At 44.0% G+C, this 26,525-nt stretch overlaps 2 protein-coding genes across 6 annotated transcripts in view; both read left to right on the plus strand.

The window, feature by feature from the left end:
- The window catches only part of zeb2a (zinc finger E-box binding homeobox 2a), a 48,742-nt gene extending 25,364 nt beyond the window's left edge, over positions 1-23,378 (plus strand). For 2 of the 3 annotated variants that reach the window (XM_071472480.1, XM_071472478.1), the window contains exons 3-10: positions 7,032-7,310; positions 9,516-9,584; positions 10,183-10,377; positions 11,455-11,669; positions 13,382-13,490; positions 14,118-16,042; positions 17,645-17,825; positions 19,939-23,378. In XM_071472480.1, coding sequence (XP_071328581.1) covers positions 7,032-7,310; positions 9,516-9,584; positions 10,183-10,377; positions 11,455-11,669; positions 13,382-13,490; positions 14,118-16,042; positions 17,645-17,825; positions 19,939-20,573 — 3,608 coding nt within the window. In that variant the 3' untranslated portion in view covers positions 20,574-23,378. The remainder of the gene's footprint in view (positions 1-7,031; positions 7,311-9,515; positions 9,585-10,182; positions 10,378-11,454; positions 11,670-13,381; positions 13,491-14,117; positions 16,043-17,644; positions 17,826-19,938) is intronic. The other variant, XM_071472479.1, reaches the window with a different exon arrangement.
- A 2,783-nt stretch (positions 23,379-26,161) lies between these two features.
- The window catches only part of gtdc1 (glycosyltransferase-like domain containing 1), a 35,850-nt gene continuing 35,486 nt past the window's right edge, over positions 26,162-26,525 (plus strand). Inside the window, exon 1 of one of the 3 annotated variants that reach the window (XM_071472558.1) lies at positions 26,162-26,508. In XM_071472558.1, the coding sequence (XP_071328659.1) occupies positions 26,497-26,508 (12 nt within the window). In that variant the 5' untranslated portion in view covers positions 26,162-26,496. The remainder of the gene's footprint in view (positions 26,509-26,525) is intronic. The other 2 variants (XM_071472555.1, XM_071472559.1) reach the window with 2 other exon arrangements.

The raw sequence follows: 26,525 nt of genomic DNA on the forward strand, positions 1-26,525 counted from the left end.
TTGTGCACAAATTACATTATATACATACATCTGTCAGTCCCTCTTTTATTCTAATTTTATCTCCAACATAAAATTCAACATCGTTACAGACTCAGAAATAAAAATTAAATCCAGGGATCACCAGTCAATAAACTATTCCTTGTTTCATCATCGCCTCGGCAAGAGACAGTGGGCGTCCCAGAGAACCGGGCGAGGTCTCAGAGGGAACAGTAAAAAACAATAGAGACTCAAATATTTACTGACGCTCAGATCATCATGGACCTGCTGGGAGAGAGAGAGAGAGAGAGAGAGAGAGGGGGGCAGAGAGAGAGAGAGAGAGACATAGAAAGAGAGGCAGAGAGAGAGAGAGAGAGACAGAGAGAGACATAGAGAGAGAGCTGTTATCAGCTGTTAGACACACAGATGTCTGTTCATGTGAAGTTCAGAGGGAGAAATAATAATTATTCACAGTCTGTCATTAAGAGGACGCTGCTTCCTGTTCATGTATAAGTCACAATATTTTCAGAATAAATGTAAGAGGAGGAAGGAGAGGAAACAAGAAGGGAGGAAACAGGATGGATAGAAAGGATTCAAACAGGCAGTGAAGGAGGAGATGATGTGTGGAGGACTAGGAAAGAAAAGAAGTGTTAGGAAAGCAAACAAGGAAGGGGCTGGGAAGAAAACAAGGAGCTAATAAGGAAATAAGGTGGTTGGAAAGTAGCAAGGGAAGTATAAGAGTATGTAGGAAAGGAAACACGGAGGCTGGGAGGGAAAGGAGGACACATTTGTAAGAACCTGCAGACAGACACCTTTAGGTGAAATTGTGATCATGCGATGTCAGGTTGTGATCATCATGTGACCTGCTGGATGTTAAAGGTCAAAGGTCGATCGATTAACGTGTGAAAGAGTTTGGAGGAGAGGAGGAGAGAGGAGGAGAGAGGAGGTCTCAGATCTGATGCTGCTTATAATTAACAGGCTGCAGTTACACAACAGTAACACAACAGTAACACAACAGGCTGCACTTACACAACAGGCTGCAGTAACACAACAGTGACACAACAGGCTGCAGTAACACAACAGTAACACAACAGGCTGCAGTTACACAACAGTAACACAACAGTAACACAACAGGCTGCACTTACACAACAGGCTGCAGTAACACAACAGTGACACAACAGGCTGCAGTAACACAACAGTAACACAACAGGCTGCACTTACACAACAGGCTGCAGTAACACAACAGTAACACAACAGTCTGCACTTACACAACAGTAACACAACAGGCTGCAGTAACACAACAGTAACACAACAGTCTGCACTTACACAACAGTAACACAACAGGCTGCAGTTACACAACAGTCTGCACTTACACAACAGTAACACAACAGTCTGCACTTACACAACAGGCTGCAGTAACACAACAGTAACACAACAGGCTGCAATAACACAACAGTAACACAACAGGCTGTGGTAACAACAGGCTGCAGTAACACAACAGTAACACAACAGGCTGCACTTACACAACAGGCTGCAGTAACACAACAGTAACACAACAGGCTGCAGTTACACAACAGTCTGCACTTACACAACAGTAACACAACAGTCTGCACTTACACAACAGGCTGCAGTAACACAACAGTAACACAACAGGCTGCAATAACACAACAGTAACACAACAGGCTGTGGTAACAACAGGCTGCAGTAACACAACAGTAACACAACAGGCTGCACTTACACAACAGGCTGCAGTAACACAACAGTAACACAACAGGCTGCAGTTACACAACAGTCTGCACTTACACAACAGTAACACAACAGGCTGCAGTTACACAACAGTCTGCACTTACACAACAGTAACACAACAGATTGCATTTACACAATGAGAATAGTAACACAATGAGAATAAACTGAATTAAACAAATTTTCATCAGCTGCAGAAAGGATCATTAATTAGAATATTTTAATCAGTTAATTGATGAAATAAAAGATTACTGATAATGAGAGTGGTTGTGTTGTGTTGAACTGGTTCAAACTGACTGAGCTGTTCACACACGCCCATCGATTGATCGATCAGTTTGAACACCTCCACCTCTGATCTGCACAAACAGCTTCCTGGTTTGAGCCTGAAGCTAAAATCCATCAGAGAATCAGGTCAGAGAAACGAAAAGCTCGTCATCGACCTGGCGTGTTTGTGTCATGTGATCAGTGCAGCTCTGATCATGTCTCCATGTTTGTCGTGTGATGTGGATCAGGGAGGGTTCAGGTCTGCAGCCTCTTCTCTCTGTGTGAGTGGGAGTGTTGATGTGGGGGGGGGGGTCCCCTGAACATTTGTTGAGCAGTAACATGTGCACCGACCAGGCACAGATGGTGTCTTCATATCATGGGAGGGGGAGGGGTATGATGGGGGTGGGCCCTCTCTTCTCTGCCGTAGTTTCCAGCCTGTTGCACCGGGCCCCTGCAGATAAATGGGATTTTAATTCAATTAGGGGCCAGACACTGACAACGCCTCATGGTAGGTCCCGCCCCCCCTCTGAGAAAAACAGCCCACCACTTCCTGTAACAAAGACACGCTCAGAACACAACACATGCTCAGCTAACGTCAAGACTAGAAAGAAATATGGTTGACCTTGCTTAGCACAAAGACTGGAGCAGGAGGAAAGTGTTAGCCTAGCTTAGCACAAAGACTGGAGCAGGAGGAAAGTGTTAGCCTAGCTTAGCACAAAGACTGGAGCAGGGGGAAAATGTTAGCCTAGCTTAGCACAAAGACTGGAGCAGGAGGAAAGTGTTAGCCTAGCTTAGCACAAAGACTGGGGCAGGAGGAAAGTGTTAGCCTAGCTTAGCACAAAGACTGGAGCAGGGGGAAAATGTTAGCCTAGCTTAGCACAAAGACTGGAGCAGGGGGAAAATGTTAGCCTAGCTTACCTCAGAGACTGGAGGTGGGAGAAACTGTCTCAGGTGAAACACCTGGTTGTTGTGAAATTAAGATTAATATCATAATATAATATTTTGATAAATTAATGTGATTGGCCAACACCAAATAGGTGTGTCAGGTTCCTGCCCACCCACAACCTAACTCCATATTAATCACAGGTGGGTCTAATGTTACCTGTCCACATGCTTTTGACCAGGTGTGGTATAGATACACTCTGTGGCCAACACCATAAGACTTGTAAGTGGGTGTAACGTTCTGCTGTCCATATACTTTTATCCAGGTGTCTGTTACCTGCTGTGTTTTCTCTCTGTGATAAATCACTTCCAGCTCACAGCCGCTAGGCAGCGACCTCATTCTCCACGCCAGCGTCTGTCTTACCTACTCACCCCCTCCCCTCCCCCCCCAGTTGTTCGCTCAGGTGATCTGCTCTCAGGCAGAGCGAGAGAGAGAGAGAAAGAGAGAGAGAGAGAGAGAGCTGGGAGAGGGGAAAGAGAGAGTGAGTTGGTCTCATCTCTCATTACCTTGCAGTGAGCGGCAGGATGTGGACGCAGCACCTGGACAGGGACGGCGTCTGTGTGATGTCATCAGTGTGTGGACGCAGAGCTGGGACTGATGTGTGTTAGAGGAGACAGAGCGTGGACAACTGGATGATGAGGAGGATTAAATCTTGTGTTTTACCTGCTGTCACCTGACGAGGAGATCAGTCAGAGCTCAGTGGAGGTTACATTTATTCTTAAGGACTTGATCCAGCCTGAGGCCCCGCCCTCCTCGCCCTGGTTCACTGAGCGGAGAGCTGTGATTGGCTGCTGTAACGTGAGCCTCACGTTAAGGTTTGGTGGTGGTTGGATGTTTGTTGTGTGACGCTTCAGTTAAAATGAATCAGCGATGTAATGTTTTATAGAAAATAAAATTCACAACACACACAACTCACACACACATGTTGCCATAGAAACCTGAATGGGTGGGTCCATCACTGCAGTGTGTGTCTGTGGTCATTTAAAAACTGTGTGTTATGATGATGTCTGTGTTCTTTGTCCATGTTTGTGTGTCTTCATGTTGGTTTTATTCTGGATTTGTGTTCATGTTTATTCATGTTCACCTTTGTGTGTTGCATTCATGACGAGTGTTTCCTCCTCTGAGCTGCAGCACCTGCACTCCAGCCTGAAATCAGGACACACAACCCAGTGTTCAGTCTGATCCATGTAACATACCTTCCCATGACCACCTGCCCGGAAACTCCCCCCCCCCCCCCCCCCCCCTCCTCCCCTCTCAGAAACAGCTGGAGGCATTTGTTTGTGTTAGAAACCTTGAGCGTGTTCTTCCCTCCAGAGTCCGAGAAAATGTTTGAGCAGAGGAGGATGACGAAACTGAGGGGTGGGGTTTGGGGGGGTGTAAAAGGCGGGGTTTTTTTTGTTTGTTTGTTTTTTTTTGTGTGTGTGTGTATGTGTGGTGGTGGGGGGGTGTACCCTGCAATGTGTCGTTGCTGCTTTGTCCTGGACTCCCTGAATCGACACAAAGGCTGGGCGGCTGCAGAGGTGACGGCTGCAGACAATAGAGCTGTGTGAGATTAGCGGGTCGCAGCGGCGGTGGTGAGGAGAGGTGGCAAGGAGAGGGAACAAGGAGGAAAGGCAGCGAGGAGAAGAGGTAATGCAGAGGAGACGCAGCATTCCATTAAACATGAACAGACAAGAAAAAAAGGTCCCTGCTGGAAAGTTTCACACTTAAGTTAAAGTGCAGAGCTGAAGGTGTGTTCATGTGTTCATGTGTTCATGTGATCATGTGAGGGACAAAATGGTGGATAGCAGTGTTTCCAGAGGTGTGAGCCGGCTGTGTTGCCCCCGGTGACATCTGCCACTCTGCCACAGTCATGTGACCCTGCAGGCAAACAGCCCCATGAATGGCTTTTGTTTGGGAGGTCACTGCTGCCCACCAACACACCGACCGACCAATCACAGCACAGACTCACCAAGTCACAACCTGCTGCATGAGACTGAGGTTTTAAGGTGGAATGATCCGTGACGGAGGAGCCGCTGTGTCCTCTGATGTTTACAACAGTTTGGTCAGAGACATACAGTCAGCCTGATCAGCTGATCACTGCACTCATCAGCTCCATCTGACATTCACAGTCACACACACGTGGATATATGATGTCTTTATGTGTATATGTATTTTATCTGTAGTGAGGTCACATGTAGTAAACATGATAAAAACATCATATATGATTTCTATCATAGTAAATACGTAGTTTTCATGTATGTGAAATAATCAAGATATTTACACAATGAAGTCAACTACGACTCTGTATTTTGTGATAAAGACAGAGAAACATGTTTGATTATTGGAAAGAGATTTACTATATTACGCTGTGCACTGCCTATATTTTCAAAGCAGTGGTTGATTATTGGTTATTGATACTGGTGACAGATATTGGTGATTGCTCAGATACTATGAGCTGGATTGATGCTGAGAGGTTGCTGAGGCGATAAGTTGCTTGTATGTTGTTCCTGTGTTTGTCTGAGGTTAAAGTGAAAACATCAGGAAATATTAGAGTTGTCATGTTTGTTCTGTCGCATTTTCATGTTTTTATGAATTTGTGTTGTGTTTTCATACTCAGACACTGACAGTTTATATTATTGATATAAACTGTGTGAATGCATTATTGATAAAAAAATGATGAACATTGAACCGAACAGCAGAGATGTGAAACATTCTTCTTCTTCTTCTTGGTCTTTTTCTTCTTCTGCTGCTGCAGCAGGTCACAAATTCTTGCAGCCAAAAGGCAAAAACCACAATAGCAGTTGGTGTAGAGGGGGGTTGGGGGATTCTGTGTGGGGGGGGTTAAGTCGTTGAGTGAGATCATATTATATCCCAACATATACCTTAGACCACACAACAAGCCTTCACGTCTCACTTTTCAGCTCTTTCTTTTCTTCCTCTTTTCTTTTTTCCTTTTCTTTTTTTGATCACAGAGGGCATTACCCTGTCTGAACTCCCCCTAAATCCTGGTGGTCACACCTCTTATTAAAGCCGGTTTTGTCCCACGCCCTCCACCCCCGCCCCTGCTCTTGGTATTCAGCCCAGGTCAGCAGATTTCGGCCTGGCCCACCGTGGCTCCCCTTTTTAATTTGCACCTGTTGCGCAGTTGTCCGGGAGGCAAGTGCCGCAGCTCGCAGGCAGACAAAGATCATATTATGAACAGATATGCACAGACTAATCTCCATGTACCCGAAGGGGAAGAGAAAAAAACCTGAGAAGCTGTATTTTATTTTCTCTTCCCTGGGAACCTGCACACCGCTCGGATGTAAAGGTTTACAGTTTGGAAACTGGCAGCAGATAAAATCCCTGGAGGAGAAAAAGCTTCACTTCAGCCACTTCCCACTCACTCCTGAGCTGGCAGCCGCGGCTCAGATAAGACGCATGAGAGCCTGTCGAAATATTGCTTTATTAGGCACTGAAGTGAAAATGAAGCTGAAAATTGTTCCCTTTTCTGGCCGACTTCAGGCCTCACTTGCTGGTTCCCATGATGTCATGGTGCTTTACTGTCGGCTGTTATTCCTCCTCCCCCATCCTCCCCCTCTTTACTTCACCTCCATCACAGTGTAAAGGCAGGTTTACCATAGACCCAGTTCATGTGTCACCATCACATGGTTTGATCACACTTCCTGTCATTCTCAGTATATTTTAAAATTAACAAAGAGTCGACAAATTTCTTTGTTCAATTTTTACAACTTGAATCTAAATTTAAACCGTTTCACTCAGTTTTGTTCTTTTGTGTTAATGTTCAGACACAATCTTCTTATTGTGTTTAAAGAGAGTTTGGACTTTAACTTTCAGTCTGACATCAAGTGTGTGCGTGTGTAACCTCAAAATTTGTGTTGACGTGAACTAAATGTCTGTAGTTTGATATTAACTCATGTTTTCACAGTGTGATTCTCGTAGCCGACCCACTCTGTCCCCCGTCTGAACCAGGTTTATGTTTATAGCCTTCGGTCCCCTGAGAGTCTGAACTGGACAGAAAAAACTCCCAGTCCAGGAATGTGTCCTCCTCCTCGTGGTCCTGGTCCTGGTCCGGATGTTGTTGTTGAAACCTAACATGCCTTCTGTTGTATTTGTGTTGCAGTGCTGAACTATGAGAACGTGGTGGAGACGGGTTCGGAGACAGACGAGGATGACAGGACGCTGGTCTCTGAGGACAACGGCTTCACTAATGGAGGAGGAGGAGGGGAGGAGGAGGAGGTGGGCAGTCCCGCTGGTGTGCCCAAGCTCGAGGCCTCGCCCCGGGTTGCCCATGCCCTGTTGTCATACCAGGGCCCGGAGGGCTCAGAGCACCAGGAGGTAGCCCAGAGCCACCATGGCTGGACACTGGGAGACGACAGCAACGGACACCTGAACGGCAGCGGTGAGTCCCTGAACGCCTCATAGGAATCCCTGAACACCTCGTGTGAGACTGAGCGTCAGTTATGACGACAATGATACAAAATGTTATTTATAGAACAAGATGCTCAAAGACACAAAGACACGACAACGTTACATCACAGATCATATAAAAACAATAAAAAATCAAACATGAAAATCAGATTTGTTTTAATTAAACTTTCAAAATGGACAAAAGATAATTGATTATTATTGATTATTGACTGACTTGCTGATATTTCCAGAATTAACAAATTGATTATTTTGTCTATAAAAAGTGAAAAATGTTTTCAATCATATCAGACCATCTCCTGACCTACCCAGAGCTTTCAGCGGCATCTTATGGTCTTCATTCACAAAATGTTTTCAGGTGTGATCAGACAAAGTTTGGAAGTCACCTGGTCACAAATGTAGAACATTTAGCTTGAAGAATGAAACGATGAATCTTCTGTCAGTGATCTAATTGATGAATGGATGAATTGTTGCAGCTACAGTGGGAACTCAGTGTCTCTGAACCTGATGAAACAAACTGTGTCTGAATGAATGTTAATGTTACATGTTGTTGGTCAGGTGAATCTGGTCCAGGTCCACGTGGTCTCAGTCCTCATGAGCAACAGGTTGACACGTCAGCGCAGCCACAAAGACAAATGATCTTTTAATTAGATTCGACAGCTCGTTAGAGAAGCTCGTTAACAGATCTGGAGCAGAGAGAGACAGAGACAGAGTCCACATCAGTCTACCTCAGCTGGAGTCCACCTCACCCAGAGGAATCAGAAAGTATCAGAAAGTCAGAGAGAAGTCATCGTCGTCATCATCATCATCATCATCATCAGGATAATCAGAGTGAAGATCACTGAACCAGGACCTGGTTACCCAGAGTCCCACTGGAGTCTCCAATCTGATCTGGGAGCTGCTGGTGGACAGGAAGTTCACCTGGAACCATTTCAACCATGAAACGTCCAGTACCGTAGAAACCATGTTCATGAAACAAACTGGATAAGGATCAAGTCTTTGTAGTAGAGAATCCAGAACCCCAAACACCCTGGATCCTACATTTCCCACAGTGCACCTGGAGAGTGTCTGTCAGAACGACCTGAGACTGAGCCAGAGTCCAGACTGAGATGGACGGAGAAAAAACAGGAGAACAAGGAGAGAAAGGATGAGAGAGGAAAAGAGAAGGGTGGAAGGAAACACGGCGAAGGAAAGAACAAAGGGAAGGAAAGGAGGAGAAGATGATAGAATAAAGGAGGATAAAAGAGAGAGAGTGATGAAGGAAATGTAAGACAAGAGGCAGAGTTTCAGAGAGAAGAGAAAAGAAGAAGCAGCAGCTGTTGACTCAGAGACATCTGAACCACAAACAGAAGTGAAGAGCTCATTATTCTGCCGTCACCTCCATCTTGTCTCTGGAGGAAAGAAAAAAGAGGAATGAAAACACAAAGAGCCTCCATTTTACAACAACAGAAGGAGGAGGAGGAGGAGGAGGAGTGAAGTCAGAGGGAGGAGAAGAACAAGTGAGGCTGACTCTTTCTCCATCAGGACCTGGATCCTCAGACCTGCTGTCTGTAACAGACCAGACCAATAAAAACTCATGAACCTCTCTACGACATAAACTCTTTATTCAAACTTCAAACTGATCAATAATGTTCATATTAAAGATTATTTCAAAATAAAGCTCATCTGAAAACACTGACACATCCTTTATATTAGTAAATACTATAAAGGGTGAGTGTGTGTGTGTGTATATAAATATATATACTGTACATATTTATACACTCTCTTCATCACACAATTTCATATTCATTTATTCTTCATTCTTCCCCTTGGGTTATGGGATGATGGGGGAGGCAGTATTCCTCCTACCCCCTCCTCCCTGTTGTTGTGTGTGTGTGTGGTGGTGGTGGGGGTTCCCCCTCCTTTGAAGGGCTGAATGAAGCTTATGATACTTGTGACTCCCGTTGAGGAGTCACATGAGGAGGCCCAGGAGGAACAAACACAATAGGCCTCAGTTGTAGGTTCACTCATTATGTGGAAAATACCTTCAGATTGTGATTGTGTCAGGGAGGAATCCAGCTGACCTGCCTGCAGCGCTCAGACCTCCATTATCCCAAAACCTCCGTCAGACAGCTGAGGAGGAGGAGGAGGAGGAGGTGGAGGTGAATAAATATCTGTCTGTTTTTTTTCTATTTAACAGATGACAGGAAGGACGAGTACGAGCCTCTGGGTCCGGAGGTGTCACTGCACGCTGTGGGAAACAGTACAGGTGAGATCAATATGTAATAATTATATACCAAGGTGATTGATGAGAGAACTGTTATGTCAACTTTCACAAATTTCACCTGTAATTTGTATCCACTGACATTTTTTTAATTTCCTGAGTCATATATAGTACAATATAGATGACATTATTTTAATTAAAATTTTAATTAGTTTTTTCTTTTTTGTTGGAAATATATTTTTTCACCAGTCCTGTCATTTAGACTTGAATCTTGTACCCAGCTGGAGAGCAGCAGAAACAAAAGCAGAACTTGTGACAACACGTTAAGTTAAAGGTCATAAACGCAGCTGAAAAGGCCTGTGAAAGATGTAAAGCTGTCCCAAGAACTCCATACCAGGTCCTTTTAAAGTCTGTAGAGGTCCCTCAAGGCTCAAGTCTGGGTTCACTCCAATTCACAGTTTTTATAATATTACCCCTGCCACTCTGCAGACTAATGTACATTTTTATGCAGATGATTATGTGTCGTATGTCACAGGCTTATGTGTGATCCTGACCAGTCATTCTCATTCAAAATGTTCACACAATGATTTACTGTTTTCAGAGTTTGTCCCTGAACTTACCCCTTTTTGTTTCCTGTGCTCAGTGAGGCGACTGGAAGGCGTCTCCGAGCTGGACGAGTACTTCCTGAAACGTAAACTGGAGGAGGGCGATGGTCACCCGGCAACCATCGCAGAGTACCTGCAACGCAGCGACACCGCCATTATTTACCCCGAAGCCCCAGAGGAGGTGACAAGGCTTGGAACGCCCGAGGCCGTCGGTCAGGACGAGAGCGAGCACAGTAAGAGAAGGAAACTTTCAAATACTGAACTCCAAGTAAAAACTGACTAATTAAGTACAAAACGTGCCCACATAAAGGTCACATTGAGACCAGAGGATATGTTCAGGGGATGTATAAATATCATATTATCAAAAATGTGTTTTAAAGTGAAGACCAAAAATTAAAATCTATTGAAAATTAGTGGGATTAAATGAGTTTAAAGGGTGTTAAGTCTGAATATAAACCATAACTGTGTTTTTTTATTCTTGTTTTCCCACATGAAGCTCATAATGAGACACAGCAGCAATAATGTAAACAAAATCTGACTCAACTTTAATTTTCTAGTTAATAAGTGATAAAACAGCCAAGAAATGGAACATTGTGTGCCTTAGTTCTTGAAAAAAAATTGCATCAATGACAAAGAAAATAAAGAAAGCAATGGGGGGGGGTAAGAATTTTACAAACAAAAATGTTTATAAAATCATGAAAATCTGCAAATAAAAATTTGCATAATTATTATTTATAATAATTATTGTGAGTGTGTGGTGAATTCAGTTAAAAAATCTATTCTTTAGATTTTTTAGAAAAAGAAAACAGTTGAAATGATGTTTTAAATTAAAGTCATGGAGCCTTCTGTGAATTAATGTAATGATAATTTAATAATAATTAACAGTTTTTGTCTCTTTTTAGTTTTGTGTTTTTCAGTGTCCGGGCTCTGCTCTGTTCTCTGTGATCTCTGCTCTCCACACTGTAACATACGTCTTTATGCAGATGACACCGTTTTCTCTTATTAAACGTTACCTCCTCTTCAGTGTTGACAAAAGTAAATGTGACCTTCATGGTTTAACACCAGGAGCTGCTCTGTGACCTGAGGCACATGAAAGTCAAGATGATGACACAGAGATGAGGTCACCACTTCATGGATAATAAACAAGAAAACCTGGTGGCTCACGTTGCTCAGACTTTTTTAAGTTGAACGTCTCTTTAATGACATAAAACAAATCAATCAACGGATCCATTTTCTGTCTCTTTTGTGACCTTAAAGTTTCGGTGTCAGCCACTTCTTGACCTCTGACCTCTGTCTCTGTGTCTCTGCAGACCTGCCGGCCGGCACTCCTGACGACTTTGCCCAGTTGCTCACCTGTCCGTACTGTGACCGCGGCTACAAGCGTCTGACATCTCTGAAGGAACACATCAAGTATCGTCACGAGAAGAACGAGGAGAGCTTCACCTGCCTGCTGTGTGCCGACACCTTTAGCCACCGCACACAGCTGGAGCGTCACATGACCACGCACAAACCCACCAGAGACCAGGTAAAATACACCTGCACCAACCCTCCACCATTTCCTTTTAATTTCATCTCTGGTCCTTTTCACACAGCAACAAACCAGAACCAGCTGCTGCAGTCCTATCTCCAGTCCTAAAGCCAGTCATAGCCCCCCCCCCCCCACACACACACACAAGCTGCCGCCCGCCCCACAGTGCTGCAGCGTGGGATGTGTGAGCATATTGACTTCCTTGGGCCATCTGACTTTTTGCATCAGCTGCTGCTGGAACAGAAACTTGAACAGATCAGATTAGAACTGAGCTCTAATAAAGAAACATGTCTGTGAACATCTCACACTGAGTTGTTCTGTGCAGCATGTAAATGTAGTTCAGGGTGTGAGGTAGTAATCTAATAATAAACTGGTGTTAAATGTTTCCTGCGCACGCCTGTTTGCTGCCCCTCATCATCCAGACTCTGGAACTGAGCATTGAATCATTCAATTTTCCAATTACACTGTGATCATAATGATATTTCCTGAGTGGCGCTCGTTGGCTTCAGGCTCCTCACATCACCGTCACAGAGGCACAGACTCCCTCTGTGTACCTGACCCCCCCTTAGACATACTGACACCCCTCTGCTTTACACAGCAGCAGATGGTCTTTTCCCTGCTGTGGATGTTAATCCTCTGAGGATTTTAAGTGGTTACTTATTTGTGTTCGTCCTCTGAGTTAAACTGTTAAACACAGACTCAGTGATGAAATTCATCTGCGTATTCATGACGTCATGGAAACGTCAATCAGGTTTATGGACGAGGAGCCTGTGTTTCACATCATTAATACAGCAACAGCATTTATGGATGTATTAACCATTAAGTTCCTGTTAATGAGAATGATCTGTATTCCCCCACCTTCAAATAAGCTGACCTGCATATTTAACAAAGCATGTTAATGTACACAAACACACACACATACACCTCACACACACACACACACACACACACACAAACTCCTGCAAAGATAAATTTCATCAGGCTCCAAAATATTGTAATAAATAATCAATAATAAAATGTATTTCTCAAATCACAACAGTATGAGAAGAATGTTTTTGTATATATTCAAATTAATAAATAAATATGATAAATAAATAGTAATAATTTGAGCGTTTTCATTTTTACTGAAAAAAATCTAAAAATGATGATGATGTGACTGCTGTTGTTAAGGACTGTACAGATCGAACCAAACAAACATCTGGTTTTAAATGATTTAGGTCAAGTTAAAAAATGATCACAACTTGTTTTAATATCATTTGTTAAATAAAGAGACGAGACTCTTCATCTCTGCTCAGTCTGGAGTCTTCCTCCCTCCAACAGTCTGAAACGAAAGGATTTCATTGAACACTCTGAGCTCCCACTCTGTCAGCGTCAACTTTTTACAGCTGCTGAGGGGAATGCTACCCCCCCACCCCTACCCCCGAACACTGTTTGTGTTTGTTTATCTCCTGATTTGCATTTCAAATCGCGGGAATGCACCTACACTAGAAACGGTTACCTCTGAACAAAGTCAGCCCACACTGTTTCTCAGAATGTGTTGAAGATAAAAAAGAGTTTAAGAAGCTTCGAGGAGAATCTCTGTCGCTATCAGATCTGCTTTGCTAAATACTATTAAATTCCCCCATCAGCTTCTGTTCCACAGCCTGGTAATCTGCTTCCCTCCCTGCTCACCACTCCTACTCTCACTCCATCACATGTTTTTCTCTCAGCCGCCACTGCTCAATGAAGAAGCTGGAAACCGCAAGTTCAAATGCAGCGAGTGTGGAAAAGCCTTCAAATACAAACATCACCTGAAGGAGCATCTTCGTATTCACAGCGGTGAGTCGTAAGTCTGACTGCTGATCCATATCTTTCATTTCATAGGCTTCCTCCTCAGCTCTCTGCTGAATGACTCACCATGTTTTCTGAATTGAGTCGACCTGTTTCATATCAGCCACGTGGACCGATCAAAGCTGAGCACCAGTGGAAACAACTGACAACTTTTCTTTGAATAGAGTTAGCAATGAATTTTAACACATTTTCCTTTGCAGCAGTGACACTGATCCTCTGCAGCTACATGAATGATTCATATTTACACAATTATGTCAAGTCATTCTTCTATAATTCAATTAACACTGATTGTCTATACTATACTATACTCCTAACTATAGGAAAAGTCAAAGTGAATATATACAGGCATGGTGGTATCCAAAAGACTTGTTGAACCTATTAGTGCCTTGTGAATCTCAACCAGCCTAATTAGCTTGTTGGCTTGTCAGCATCTAGCCAGTAGTCCAAATGGTACAAAATCGTTGATCCGGTTATCACGAGCTGCCCACTACTTTCAGCATGCAGAGCTACTAAGAAAACTGTGCAAATTGTGCAAACACTGATGGCTACTTGTGTGACAAGATGAATCTGAAATTTGAAACAGAGCAATAATCCATATTTCATGTTGTGTTGCAGGTGAGAAACCATACGAGTGCTCCAACTGTAAGAAGCGGTTCTCCCATTCTGGCTCCTACAGCTCCCACATCAGCAGCAAGAAATGCATCGGCCTGATCACTGTCAACGGACGAGTGCGCAATGGAAACAATGGCAAACCCGGCTCTTCCCCTAACTCCACAACTTCATCGCCAGGGAGCCCCACCCTTGCCCAGCTCCGCCACAAACTGGAAAATGGGCGACCACTTGGCCCTCCAGACCAGCAGTGTCAGCTCGACATCAAAGCCGAGCCGATGGACTTCAATGAGTACCGGCTGCTGATGGCCTCTCAGCACGGATTTGGGGGACCGGGGGTTTACCTGAACGGCCGTGGCGGAAGTCCCCTGGGCATCCATAGCTCTTCCCATAGCCCCCTTCAACACTTGGGAGGCATGGGGCTAGACCTCCCCCTGCTGGGCTACACAGGATCTCTTGGGAACAACTTGAGCGAAGTTCAGAAGGTGCTTCAGATTGTGGACAACACGGTGTGCAGGCAGAAGATGGATGGGAATCCAGAAGAGATATCCAAGCTCAGGGCCTACATGAAGGAGCTCGGTGCCCAGATGGAGGAACAGAAGCTTGTTCAGGCCAACTTCCAGGCGATGGGCCACAGCAGCCCCACAAAAAGCATCATTGACTACACACTGGAGAAGGTCAATGAGGCCAAAAGTCTGATCGATGACTCTAACAGGCAACTGGACATCAAGAAGGAGAAACCAACCCACTTAGTGGATCTCAGCGGGGAGGAGAAATCCCATGATGGCCAGAATCAGTTCCTGCCATTTTCCTGTCAGTATTGCAAGGAGACTTTCCCTGGGCCCATCCCACTGCATCAACATGAACGTTACCTGTGCAAAATGAATGAAGAGATCAAAGCCGTCCTGCAGCCAACTGAGAGCAGCCCTGCTGGTCGCAGGGGGGCGATGGCCTCTGAGCTGCCCAGTAACGAGCGGGCCACCAGCCCCATCAACCTGTTCAAGGACCACGTGTCAGTGCTCAAGACCTACTTTGCCATGAACACTGAGCCAAATTCAGAGGAACTGCTCAAAATTTCAGTTGCTGTCGGCCTCCCCCAAGAGTTTGTGAAGGAGTGGTTTGCCCAGTGGAAGAGCAAAAACCACCATGGGGGCAGTCTAAGGAAAAAGTCGCCCCCTCCTGATTGCAGTGGACCGGACCTCAAGCACAGCTTGAGTCGCTCACCAATGTTGTTACCTGCCGTAGATTTACACGGAGGCTTCACTAACAGTGACACCTCCCTCAGACTCACAAAAGCCAACCAGTTTACAGCCAACAGGCAGACAACAGGGGACAAACCACTAGACCCCTTGGACCACCTGAGGAGCAACACTCCATCACCCCTCAACCTTTCCTCTACTTCCTCCAAAAACTCTCAGAGTAGCTCTTACACTCCAAACAGCCTAGCTTCTGAGGATGCCCATGGGGATATACCACTGGATCTGTCACTGCCCAAACACATGATGCAGAGACTTGTTGCTGTAGGAGAGAAGCGACCCAGACCCAATGGCTTCATCATCGAGCACAAAGGAGAGGCGCAAGGACGAGAACAGGGGTCTGGACCTTTAGACCTGATGAACATCAAGAAGGAGGTCCTGGGCTCAGATGGTGGAGGGAACTCTGTCCACCAGCTGGAGAAAAGCACTAGCCCTATCTTTGGGATTAATCCCTTTGCTGGTGGTCCCGTCTACACCTCCCTGCCACCTCACGGAGCGTTTCCTCCACCTACCTTCATGTCTCCCGCCCAGGCCACCATCCCAGGCCTCAGGCCCTACCCCGGCCTCGACCCCATGAGCTTCCTGCCCCACATGGCCTACACCTATGCCACCGGGGCAGCCACATTTGCTGAAATGCAGCAGAGGAGAAAGTACCAGCGGAAACCAGGTTTCCAGGTAAAACTAATCTTCAAACCAAATGACACAATAGATGATTTGTCAGGATCTTTCAAAAAGTGTTAAGTGTTGCCAACCAGGTGCTATGGAGAGCCAAAAGTCAGTAGGTTATAATTCAACCAATCACTTCAGCAGGTGATTTCACTTTGGAGTTCCTCCTCTCTTTGTTTGGAGTAATGCCCTATTGGCCGTTGGCTCATGGTTGAATACCCCTAGTTTTGGCTGCTAAAGCCTCTTTGTTAAGGCTCAGGAACAAAAGATTTGCTGTTGAAGTCTCAAATTTTTCATGTCCAAACTTTTTAAGTTCAGGAATTCACTCTGACCTGAACATTTGAATACAGAAGGACACATTGGATGCACCATAAACACAGAGGGAGTTCTTTACAGGGCACAGTAGCTAGAAAGTGCCGATGGATGTTTTATGGATCAGTGATGTATCAGTGTTGGGAAGCTGGGGAGTGGCTTATCTTGACTTGGGGATCATGATGTCTCTAATGTGCAAGGCTTGCAACAAAACCAATAGGTCTATCTAAATAATAAACTAGGTAGATGAAACCACAATGTCTATTTGTAGGTGTTCTGTAACCTTTCATTGATCGATTACATCACAGACTTATTCAGCAGAAGAAGGTCCCCAGTTGTCAGCAAAATGTAGACGTTTAAATTAAATTTTTTTGTCAACGGCTGTTTCATTTTTTCTGGCATTTTCTGTCTACAGTAGATAGACGACAGTAAATGAGCCAAAAGTACTGGAAATTGGGTACAGTTGGTACAATTGGTAGGTACAGGGAAATTGCACTTTATTGTTGGTAGGACAATCAAGTACTGTTCAGGGTCAAAAGTCAACTTTCAGGGTGGCGGAGTGGTTAGGGCATGTACCACATGAGCGGATGCTCTTAGCAGGCGAGTGCCGGTTTGACTCCTGACTGGCCCGACTCTTTCCTGCATGTCTTTCCCCCTCTCTCTCTGTCCCTTTCCTGTCACTTTCTACTTTCCTATCAATAAATGCAAAAAAATGCCCCAAAAAAAATTCTGATTAAAAAAAAAAAAAGGTGACTTTCACGCTTAACCTTTAAGTCACCTTTGGCAGGAAGTCAATCATGCTCACAGTGGACATTTGACCATAGATAATACCTCGACTACATGACTGCCTTCTGGTCAAGATAGGGTGATACCATCAAAAGCTCCACATCCAGAACAGAAACTGATGGAGCTTTTGGTCAGATAGTTGTAGAGAATAAAGGTAGTTTCTGCAGCCACTTGTAGAGTTTTTTTCTGGTGACAGCACTTTTTCACTTCTGTTCTTCTTTTTTTGTTGTTTCTCGGTGAAATTGACACAATTCAGGATCATGAAAACCAGATCTGTTCACCTGGTTTGTTTTTATCGGTAAACACAATCTGAAACCTCCCTGTCCCATATGTTCCCCCCTTTTTAAGTGTCTCCTGGATGAAAGGGACTTACCCAGGTTGGGCCTTTAAGCTCTGTCCAGACTTAGGATCATGGAGGCGGTTGGGGGGTCGTAGCAGAAGGTGTCTCTGCGCGTGAAGCCGACAGGTGTGGGATTATGGGGTGTATTGAAACAATGTGTGTTTGTGTCTCAGGGGGAGCTGCTGGACGGGACGGCGGACTATCTGTCAGGCCTGGACGACCTGACAGACAGCGATTCGCTGCTCTCCAGGAAGAAGATTAAGAAGACTGAAAGTGGTATGTACGCGTGTGACTTGTGCGACAAAACATTCCAGAAGACCAGTTCCCTCCTAAGACACAAATATGAGCACACAGGTATATATAAAATTTGGACACTTCTTTTTTACCCCACCCCCGATGCTTTTGTGCCCCTACCCTTCATATCTTATGTCTTCAGATTTTCCTTTCGTTCTCTCCTTTTTGTTTTTTTAGTCACATAGCTCCCCCACTTGTAGTTTTTCTTTCTCTCTTCTGTTATTTTTCTGTTTTGTTCTCTGTAAACCATGGCCTTTAACATGTTCCTTTCTTTTCAGCAGGGGGTAGGGATCATTTAATATGGAGAGGATTACATAAACATTCAGTGCCCCAAATATAAGCAACATCTCATTCATACTGTGATGTTTTTGTGTAGAGAGAGCTGGAGAGAGGAGGAGGAGGAGGAGGAGGTGTGCATGTTTGCATGTGTTACTGTTTGCGCATGTGAGTGTACTCTGACTGTACGGAAGATCAAAAGGAAATATTAATAATCAAAGAGAGATGGTCCATTTCTTACATTTTTAAACTGGAAACAAACAGTTTGTGATACAAACACACCAGTAAACATCTCAGAGGTGAACCGTCTGTCAACCTTCATCTGCAATGAAGACACAGATATAAATACATCACATTCAGCAGCAAACATCTAAATTATAACTCCCGGTGTTCACTGAAGAGACGATAACAGACATGTCTCATTTTTATCTTTATCAACAACTAAACTGTCTCCAGGTTTATTATGTGCCGTCAGCATCTAAACCATGGAGATCCACAGAGACCAAACATAAAAATTGTAATAATTCAAGTGATTATGAATCAAAACATGAATAAAGTTGTGATTTTTAGTCAACGTGGATTTAAAGTTTCTTTCAGGGACAATTTTCATTTTGTGGAGTGAGTTCAGATCTGTCCAAGATACACATTCTGTGTATGAACATGAAACCTCTGTCCAAACCTGCCTAAACCAAGATTTACAATCTAAAATCTGTCTATTTTTCAATGAAGTTTGGTATAAATCCACTGCACTGTAAAATATGAAAAATAATACACAAATCACACGTAGTAACACAACACACTGACTGACACTGAACTGTGTGATGCATCAGGACCTAAAACCACAACCTGGTGGTCTCAGGTACCATCCTGTCTGCAGGACCCGCTCTACCTTCGTCTCTTTCACTCAGTTGCATCATCCCTCGTTCATGCCCCCCCCCCCCCCCAGACTCTGAGCAGGAATCCGCTGTCTTGGTTATTTTTGCTGCACCCTGTGTGTGTGTGTGTGTGTGTGTGTGTGTGTGTAACAGTAAACTATGCCAGCTATGGTGGATGTTACAGGCATTCCAGGTCTATTTGTGGCTACGATCTGCCTGCATGTGTGTGTGAGGAGTTGTGCATGTGTGTGCATGGCCTCTCTGTGTGCGAGTGTGTGTTGGCATGGTTGTGGTGAGGCCGTGTTTCTGGTCCATGTGTGCGTGGGACGTGTGTTTGGATGGCACTCAGCCTGTCGGTTGGCAGCAGACTGAAGCCTCCTGTTCAGTCAGATGGAAGAAATGTCTGCTCGTCCTGAGTCGTAGTAAATCCAGCAGCGAGTGTGGGTTGGTGTGTGTTGGTGTGTGTTGGTGTGTGTCAGGATGGAGGGGGACGGTGTTACGACTGTGAAGGATTCCTGTTCCTCCTCAGGTTTAAATCTGGTGCTGTGATGTCATCGCAGCCCATTGCAGGTTCACGTTGCCTCAGGCATCTCTTCTTGCTTCGCTGTCGTCACGGTAACAGACGGACAGAGAGAGCAACCAGGAGTCTTACTTTGGAGATAATGTTATCTCTGTGAGACGGCAGGTGGGAAGAGCTGAAACAGCATCATACTCACGACGTATTTCTTAAACGATCACCACACAAAATAACATGAGAAATAAAACGTGAACGTGTCTTTACTGAGAGAAATCCTGATGATGGATCAGTGGTTTGGTTTTTTTAGGTGTGATTGAACCTGGTCTCAGGTACAGGAGATGAGAGTGAAGCAGAGCTGAGATTCAGACTGAGCAATGAGCCTGTTTCTCTGTGTGCTGTTCTCACCTGTCAGCAGCTGTTGTGTTACCTGTGTGCATCTGAAGCTCTGCTGTGTGTGTACTCACCCCCCCCCCCCCCCCCCCCCCCCCCCGCTGTGTCTCTGCAGGGAAACGTCCTCACCAGTGTCAGATCTGTAAGAAGGCCTTCAAACACAAACACCATCTCATCGAGCACTCGCGCCTGCACTCTGGGGAGAAGCCCTACCAGTGCGACAAGTGCGGCAAACGTTTCTCTCACTCGGGCTCGTACTCGCAGCACATGAACCACCGCTACTCCTACTGCAAGAGGGAGGCAGAGGAGCGGGAGGCGGCCGAGAGGGAGGCACGGGACAAGGGTGGAGGAGGTGTGGTGATTGGAGGTCTGGAGCCCACTGAGCTGTTGATGAGGAGGGCCTACCTGCAGGGGCTGGGGCCACTTGGATATTCGGACCCCGAGGACCAGCAGGAGGACGGCAGTGGTGGTATGATCCTGAGGGACGTCAATGAGGGAGGAGGAGGAGGAGGAGGAGGAGGGCGGGAGGAGAGAGAAGTGGATAACAAGACGTACAAGGAGGTGACAGACAGACAGGAGGCAAGTTTCAGGGAAGGAAAGGAGGAAGAGGACGAGGAGGAAGGGGAGGGAGGTGACAGCAGGAGCCAGATGGACTTGGCGAGGGATGAGGAGGGCAAAGACACGATGCAGCTGATGGATGAGAGTTCACGAGAAGGGAAGACAGACGGCAAGTTGGACCAGAAGGACTGATCCATGAAAATGTTGAGAAAAAAAAAACGCTTTGGAACATTTGTCCTGTTGGCGCGATTCAGTTTCTCCTGGTTTAGAAGGAAGCTTTTATTTTGAAGGGGCTGAGCAGAAATGATCAGGGGTGGAGGTGCAGCAGGGGGGAGTTTGGGGTGGGGTGGGGGGGGGGGGGGGGTTGCAGTCTTCATTTATCTTACCCCAATATTATATTTATAGTTAATCCAGTGAAGAACATGTGTTGTCAACATTAATGTTGATCTAAAGCTTCAACCTCCAAAATCACATGTTGAACATTAAATGTTCAGGGTGAAGTTTCCTAAAACAGTTTATTTGATCAGAAACATTAAGAATGAAAAGAATCTTTTTAAATCTGGTCTGAACTCAGTGAAAGCTGGTTTTTACTGTTAGCTATCATGCTAGACGCAGCTCATGCTAACGTGTGTTGGTGAAAGTTTTCTTGATTGTTAGTAACTGAGCTATGAAAATGTGATCTGTGTGACTCTGAAGTAAATTCAGCCTTTAGCTTCTTTTTGTTAAAGGCTAAAGTGTGAGGACTTGATGCTAACGCTAGCTGCTGCTAACTGCAGACGTTGACATTTTGTTGAAGGTTGTGACGTCATGTCAGGAGATCTAACGCCAACATTGCCTTGACAGAGAACTGAGAGCTGACGTTTAGTTGGTTTTACGTTGTGTTGTCAAGAAACTAAAATCCAACGTCTTCCACTCGTCTGATGCTAATGACATATAAAATAACAATGTGAGTCGTGAGCAAAACCCATCGTCTTCTAAACAATGTCACAATGTCTATGAACCAATGCTCTTTTTGACGTCAACCTGATTTTCATTTCAGACCAAAACTTAACGTCTGTTCAGTGTTAGCACCATTAGCGTCATTAAAATCCAACATCTTCCTGACGTTACATTTACGTCCGGTGTCTGTTGGGATGCAGCTAAACTTTGAAACTGTCGTGATTAATATATAGATTCTGTGAAACACAATAAGACGAAAGAGTCAGACTCACTGATCACAGTCAAGCACAACATTTGAGTTCAGTATGAAGAACGTGAAAATGATAAAACTCAGTTCATCCCAGTCAAATCTGTGAAACAAGTAGAAATAAAATCTCCGTAAACTGTTGAATTTCAGATTGAATCTTCAGTTTTAGTGAGTTAACACTGACACAGCTGTTTGAAAACCTTTGAGATTGCAGATTGAACCCCACAGGTCAAAGGTCACGACTGTTGGACATCACATGTCGGTGACTTGTTCCTGATCAGTGACATGAAATGAGACTTGAGGCTGTATTTCTGTTGCAAACAGGATCAGTCCTGTGTTTTCTCCAGTCTAGTAAAAAATCCTAACACCCCTGGGGGGTTAGTGGGGTGGGGTCCTCTGAACCCTGACTGATTGTTCAGCCTCTAACCAGAGATGCAACATGATGACCGCCAACGTCCTTGTCATGAAGCTGGGTGGGATTGTTTAAGAATCCACATTATGCAAAAAAAAAATAAATGGCATAAAATAAAAGCAAAAGAAGTAATAATGATTATCATTATAATGAAGTGAAGCTGTTTTAATGTACAGTATTATAAAGGCCTAAAAGCTGTGTGGTGCTATAATGTTCTTAACTTCCTGTGTCTTGTTGTGTTTGAAACTCCACATCAGGAAATTGCACTCAACTCCCTGAATCACTACAAAATAAAATTAATTTAAAAAAAAGAAAAAAAAGAGGGAATAGAGCCTCGATTACTTGTCACATCCTGTCAGTGTTATTGTGGTATTTTTGTCTGTTTTATTTACTGTGACATTTTTTATTTTTATCCTCTTTTATTACATTTGCCAACTAACCACACGATTTTGGGCCTCCTGATTTTTTTTTTTTATATATGTGAAAGAACATTTAAACCTGTGTGATTTTCAAAATAAAATGTCGATGTGAGTCTTAAAAAGGAGAGAAAGGAGCGCAGATATGAAAGGGCTCAGTTTTAAAAAGATAAGAATAAAAAAGGACAGAGCCTTTTTGTGTGTTTTTCTCCAGAGAAAGCCTTATATGCAAACCTTCTCACCTGTGCGTTTCTGCAAAGTGCCATCCCTGTACAGTGTACATCACCTGTCCTCTGCTCGGCTTCAGTATTAAAAATGAATATTTCATTCTGTTTTGATTTGTCAGTATTAGCATAGATAGACAGCAGTTTGTTAGTTTACATATGTTTGTGCAATTTTCTGTATGTTTGTTTTTGTTCCATGACAGTATTTTTGTCAGTATTACTTTTTTGTTTTTGTTGAATTTTCCAACACAAATTTCTGTTTTTTTGTTTTGAGAATTTACCATTTTATTTATGTGACTCATTTTATATTACCTAATTTTATTTATTTCATACTGTAGTGTACAGTATTAGAGTTCCTCACAAATAGATATATTTTAGTAAAAATGATTCTCTCATTGACTATTGGAGCAAAAATATGAATAGAGAGCGTTTATGGTATTTGGAAAATGTCAATTGTTCTTTTTTTTGTTTTTTGTTTTTTTTGTTTTTTTCCTTTGAAACTACTGGAAATTCTAAATTTGGGGAACTTTTGATACGATAATTATTGTGAAAACACTGTATTTTTGAAGTAAGAAAAAAATCCACTTTATTCATCCCACTGGTGAGGTGGCAAAGGACTGATGATGATGATGATGATGAAGGAATTCCTGAAATGTCTGAAGTATTATTATTGAATTTTTAATTTCTCTTGGAAATGACCATGCTCGAATAAATGTAGCCAAATTAAATTTTAATAAAGCTGTGTTATTCTTCTTGTAAGACGTTGTCTGCAGTTGTGTTTGATTCATGAGCAGACGCTCTGTGATGATGATGATGAAGTCTGTTTTTAGCGTCCTCATGTTACTGTCACATTTCTGTTCACTCACATCATCAGTCAGTTTGATCACAGGAGGACAAACACAACAGCATTGAACACAGACACTGATATGAAACCTCTGATTCACCTTCCTCCTTATTTCTGATTCTAGTTACTCAGAGAAACTTTCATTCAACCTGCTTTAGAAAAAGAAACAGGGAGCAAAGACAAGGATCAGTCAAATAATAATGATAATAAACTTCATTTATGGAGCACTTTTCATACACAGAACGCAGCTAAGTGCTTTGACAAATGTAAACTAGACAAAGATAACAGTGAAATTATCCTGAGCCAGTGTAGACAGATTTACTTTTCCTTTAATGGACAGACAAAATCTTTAGACAAAGTTGTTGGGCTGCTTTTTGGTTCTGCTACGTCAAACTGACAGACACAGAGTTCAGTATCTCGGTCTCTCTCTGTCTGTCTATGTCTCTCTGTCTCTCTCTGTCTCTGTCTCTCTGTCTCTCTCTCTCTCTCTCTCTGTCTCTCTCTCTCTGTCTCTCTCTGTCTCTGTCTCTCTCTCTCTGTCTCTCTCTCTCTCTCTGTCTCTGTCTCTCTCTGTCTCTGTCTCTCTGTCTCTCTCTCTGTCTCTGTCTCTCTCTGTCTCTCTCCCTCTCTCTCTCTCTGTCTCTGTCTCTCTCTGTCTCTCTCCCTCTCTCTCTCTCTGTCTCTCTCTCTCTCTGTCTCTCTCTCTCTGTCTCTCTCTGTCTCTCTGTCTCTCTCTCTCTCTGTCTCTCTCTCTCTGTCTCTCTCTGTCTCTGTCTCTCTCTCTGTCTCTGTCTCTGTCTCTCTCTCTCTCTGTCTCTCTCTCTCTCTCTCTGTCTCTCTCTGTCTCTCTCTCTCTCTCTGTCTCTCTCTCTCTCTCTCTCTGTCTCTCTCTCTCTCTCTCTGTCTCTCTCTGTCTCTCTCTCTGTCTCTCTCTCTCTCTCTCTCTCTCTCTGCTGCTCGTATTTGTACTGTCAGCCCTTCAACTGTTTTGACTTTCTGATGTAGTTTCTGATTCATGTCTGAGATCTGAACCACTCTGATGGATTTTATAGAATCATTTTAATCTCTTTGAAGTATTAAACAAAAACTGCAGTACTGTCGGTGAACTGGAGAATCTGTGTGTCATCTCTCTGTTCACTGGATTTATTAATGCTAATGTAAACAGGTGAAAAGTTGAGACTAGTTTAATTAAAAACAGGACAGAAATACACTGAATAACACTGTAAATTCTGTTTAGAAACAATGCCCGTTTTTTTATCCAAATAAACAAAATACTAATACTACTGCCAATGTTCCTGCTACTGCTGCTACTGCTAATGCTACTGCTAAAGCTCCTGCTACTGCTCCTGCTACTGCTACTGCTACTGCTCCTGCTACTGCTAATATTCCTGCTAATACTGCTACTACTGCTAATGCTACTGCTAATGCTACTGCTAAAGCTCCTGCTACTGCTACTGCTACTGCTCCTGCTAATACTGCTACTGCTCCTGCTACTGCTACTGCTACTGCTCCTGCTAATACTGCTACTGCTCCTGCTACTGCTAATATTCCTGCTAATACTGCTACTACTGCTAATGCTACTGCTAATGCTACTGCTAAAGCTCCTGCTACTGCTACTGCTACTGCTCCTGCTAATACTGCTACTGCTCCTGCTACTGCTAATATTCCTGCTAATACTGCTACTACTGCTAATGCTACTGCTAATGCTACTGCTAAAGCTCCTGCTACTGCTACTGCTACTGCTCCTGCTAATACTGCTACTGCTCCTGCTACTGCTACTGCTCCTGCTAATACTGCTACTGCTCCTGCTACTGCTACTGCTACTGCTCCTGATACTGCTAATATTCCTGCTAATACTGCTACTGCTGCTACTGCTACTGCTAAAGCTCCTGCTAATACTGCTACTGCTCCTGCTACTGCTAATATTCCTGCTAATACTGCTACTGCTGCTACTGCTCCTGCTAATATTCCTGCTAATACTGCTGCTACTACTGCTAATGCTACTGCTAAAGCTCCTGCTACTGCTCCTGCTAATACTGCTACTGCTACTGCTCCTGATACTGCTCCTGATACTGCTAATATTCCTGCTAATACTGCTACTGCTGCTCCTGCTACTGCTAATGTTCCTGCCACATGCTAATACTAGTAGTGCTTATACTAGGCATGGGCAGATCGACCCCAAAATAACAATACCACCGATACAACGTCTTGTATTTGTATTTGAAGATTGACCGTAGCGTCAATAGGATCAATACCAGTTTCGGTTTCTCTCTTCTTTGTTGGACTCATTTCAGAGGGGAACTCTCTATGCGAACAATGTTCTCTTGTCGTGAGCACAGAAAAGTGCACACGCTCTTTGCCACAGCTGTTGTCATGTTGTGCACAACTGACCATGGTCCAACACACAGCACACTTACACCATTCTGACACATAAAAGTAATAATAGGTGGCTCACCTGATTCAGCCCTTTAAGACCATACCATTATCTCAGTCCTTACTGGGTTATCGGGTTCAAATCCAGCCTGTGCCACTGGCTGCATGTCATCCCCCTCTGACCCGTCTCTCTCTCTCTTACTGTCCTTTTCGCATTGAAAATGCTCAAAAAATAACTGCACACAGAGTGAAGTGCTGCATGCATGAATGAAGCCACTTTTGTTCTGCTTCACCTGCTACACAGATACTTCTGCTGGGAATCGAACCCAGGCCTCACAGGATGATTGATAACCTTTGGCAAATCATTTAGTGGTCATTAAAATGTCAGTCTATTGATAATGCATATGCCTCATAAATCATGACACTGCTCCCCTACATGAAAGTACATAAAACACCTTTTCATTAATAATAACAAGTATTGGTATCAATATCGATATTGGCAATTCTGGCTCTGTACGTCTTGGTATCGAAAAGAAATACTGCCATTGCCACTGGACAGAGCAGGACCTGCCGCCATAGACTGTGTATGAAAACTTGGGACTTAGAGTTGACGTGATGACGCACCGGGTCGTACGTGTGGTGTAAGTTGGCGCCGGGCAGATGCAGTCGGAGGTGAGTGTCGCGCTGCC

This window comes from Trachinotus anak, unplaced genomic scaffold, assembly GCF_046630095.1.
Source record: "Trachinotus anak isolate AG129_WGS33_773 ecotype Australia unplaced genomic scaffold, CSIRO_AGI_Tana_v1 ptg000039l, whole genome shotgun sequence".
In the NCBI taxonomy this organism is placed as follows: domain Eukaryota; kingdom Metazoa; phylum Chordata; class Actinopteri; order Carangiformes; family Carangidae; genus Trachinotus; species Trachinotus anak.